The sequence below is a fragment of the Rhinolophus hipposideros genome, assembly GCF_964194185.1.
Source record: "Rhinolophus hipposideros genome assembly, chromosome: 10".
Classification (NCBI taxonomy): domain Eukaryota; kingdom Metazoa; phylum Chordata; class Mammalia; order Chiroptera; family Rhinolophidae; genus Rhinolophus; species Rhinolophus hipposideros.
Genome location: NC_138056.1, coordinates 43,947,152 through 43,950,246, shown reverse-complemented (window position 1 = coordinate 43,950,246; position 3,095 = coordinate 43,947,152). Strand labels below are relative to the sequence as shown.

General features: G+C 37.8%; 1 protein-coding gene across 1 annotated transcript; it reads left to right on the top strand.

Moving 5' to 3' along the window:
- Positions 1-584: 584 nt before the first annotated feature.
- Positions 585-1,603, top strand: LOC308503782 (olfactory receptor 2D3-like; the record flags this gene model as incomplete). Its single annotated transcript, XM_081063442.1, has 1 exon — positions 585-1,603. The coding sequence occupies exon 1, from the start codon at positions 680-682 to the stop codon at positions 1,601-1,603; it is 924 nt and encodes a 307-aa protein (XP_080919568.1). The 5' UTR covers positions 585-679.
- Between the last annotated feature and the right edge of the window lie 1,492 nt (positions 1,604-3,095).

The following is a 3,095-nucleotide window of genomic DNA, read 5'->3' as shown; positions in this document are numbered from 1 at the left end:
GGCTTCTGTCCCTCAAACAGCACTGAAGTCTCATTCAGTTACGTTTCTGAATATTACATTTTTTCATGTTGATTTTCCTTTACCCTCTTTGGGTTACTATTTAAGAAGCTCCTTTATAAAAACACTATGGACAAAAGCAAAAACTAATACCTACAATGTATCTGTTTCATCCCCCAAACCATATTTGAACTTCCTACTCTATTATGAATCAAACTCTATTATTTTGATTTTGAAGTATAAAGCAAAAATGGTTTTTGTCAACTAAACAAGTTCACATCATTCTCATACTTCTAATCTAGGTAAAATGTAAAATGTTTCTTGAAAAGAAAAAAATGAAATTGAACCAAAGAAAATTCTTTAATATCTCTTCATAGCAACACATAAATGTGTCAACATCAGGATTAGTGGAGACACCACATCGAGTGTGACACTCAGCCTACCAAGTAGATCAAGCAAGGAAAAATGTGCTTAAAAACCATGTGAATTGGTAGAAACAATGGTATGCATGCTAACGCTAAGTGACACCTAGTAAGAAGCAGCTGTGAGCCAATATTTCAATATTGTTATTCAATATTGTTGTTCACTTGTTAACATTGTAGTTATTTATAAACATGTGAAGTCAAACATTAAGAATGCATCTGTTCTCTTTCTGATGATAGATAAACAGGAATAAACACCAATGGGAGAAGGAAACCAAACTTCTGTGACTGAATTTATCTTGCTGGGACTTTCACAGGATCCAAGGATCCAGATCTTGCTGTTCTGTGTTTTCCTGATCATTTACCTTCTCTCTATATTTGGAAATCTGCTCATAATAATCCTTATCCAAACTGACTCTCAACTTCACACTCCCATGTACTTTTTCCTTAAAAACTTGTCCTTTGCCGACCTCTGTTTCTCTACAAGCATCATTCCTCAGATGTTGGCCCACTTCCTTGTAAAAAAGAAAAGCATTTCCTTTGCTGGATGCTCACTACAGATAGTTGTCTTCCTTCTAGCAGGGTGTACAGAGTGTGCACTTCTGGCGGTGATGTCCTATGACCGCTATGTGGCTGTGTGCAGGCCCCTGCACTACTCCACTATCATGACGCAGAGATTTTGTGTCCAGTTGGCTACAGTGTCCTGGATCAGTGGGGCCTTTGTATGTTCAGTGGACAGTGCTTTTACACTGTGTCTCCCCTACCAGGGACAGAAGGTAATTAATCATTATTTTTGTGAACCTCCTGCACTCCTGAAGCTGGCTTCAGCAGACACTTACGATGCTGAGATGGCCCTCTTTTCAATGGGTGTGATTATCCTCTTGGCACCTGTCTCCCTCATCCTGGTCTCCTATTGGTACATTCTATCCACTGTGATTCGGATGCAGTCAGGGGAGGGGAGGCACAAGTTGTTCTCTACCTGTGGCTCCCATCTCACTGTTGTGGTTCTCTATTATGGCTCTGGAATCTTTGCCTACATGAGACCCAATTCCAAGACAATGACTGGAAAGGATAAGGTCATCTCTGTGTTCTATTCAGTTGTGACTTCCATGTTGAATCCCATCATTTACAGCCTGAGGAACAAGGACGTGAAGGGGGCTTTCAGGAAGCTGTTTGGGAGGTAGTCCACCTTTGGAGGCAGTGACTTCTGACATGTTTCTTTAGTACATGGAACATAGTGATTGACAACAATAGCTCCACTATCCTCCCTTCCTGCCCTTGCTTTATTTGTCTCAATTGATTTTTTTCCACAAATATTCATCAAATGCCTACTCTGTGCAAGCACTGTGCCCAGAACCTCACAATGTGAGTAAAAGTTAGGGCTTTCTTTAAAATAATTTGAAATCCACTAACAAGATTACGCAAATATAGAGATAATTCTTTTTTTATATTAAAGTTTATTGGGGTGACAATTGTTAGTAAAGTTACATAGATTTCAGATGTACAGTTCTGTATTACATCATCTATAAATCCCATTGTGTGTTTACCACCAGAGTCAGTTCTCTTTCCATCACCATATATTTGATCCCCTTTACCCTCATCTACCACCTCCCTTCTCCCTGACCCCAAGATTACTCTTTTTAAAGTTAAATAAAGAACTATTTTAAGATTAAAGAAAAATGCTGTGGAGATCAAAAGCAAGGTCAATAGCTTCCTTGCAGATCAGGAATATTTCATGAACGGGAGTACTGAAATGAGACTTGATTAATTAGCAGGATGCATGATTTCAACAAGCAGCAATGGGCCAGAGAAGATGCCTAAAGAAGACTATTAGGTGAACAAAGGCACAGAAATGGCTAACTGAGAGTGTGTGGCAGAAAACAAAGTTAGAAATCAATTATGCATAGTCTTGTCATAAGATTAACTAGTCTGTAATCTATTCGGCATAGGTTTTTATGTAAAAGATTAACCAGTTTGCCCTGTAGGTAGAATTGAGAAAGACATGATCATGCATTCACTTTTGGAGCTTCATTCTGAAAGACAGTGATCAAATGGAAAATTAACGTCAGCAATTTATATGATCACAGAGTCCCAATTCTTCAAAATATTTGTGTTAGAAGCTATCAGATTTGTGATGTTCAATATCTGAAGAGAGTTTTTCATCTTACTGTTAAATTTCAACATTGAAGGGAATCATATTGATCATATGTAACTATCAAATGTTTTATTCCTCCTGTAATTTTCTTCATTAACACACACTGAGTCCATTGTATTAAGGTATCTGGCAGGGATACAGTCATGATATTTCAGCCAGAATGACTTTCTTTCTCTTCCACAAAAATGTAAACCTTATCCTGACATCCAATCATTAGAATTTGCTGTTCACTTTCTCTGAAATGCTTTGCCAGTCATTCTTGACACATAGGACTCATACTCAACAATGTCAGCTCATTCTCAACACAACTTACAGCTCTCCAGAGGCCATCACCTAACATCCAATTGTAGGCAATATCCTTTCCAGACACTCTCTTATCTCCATTATGGTGTTTACAGAACTTGTCTCTGAAATTATCTTGTTTGCTCATCTGGAAGCATCCTGATTAAAGCCTACTTTAAATCTAAAATTAAATTAAGACAGAACGATGAAATTAATAAAGAATTATCCAAGGTCTATCA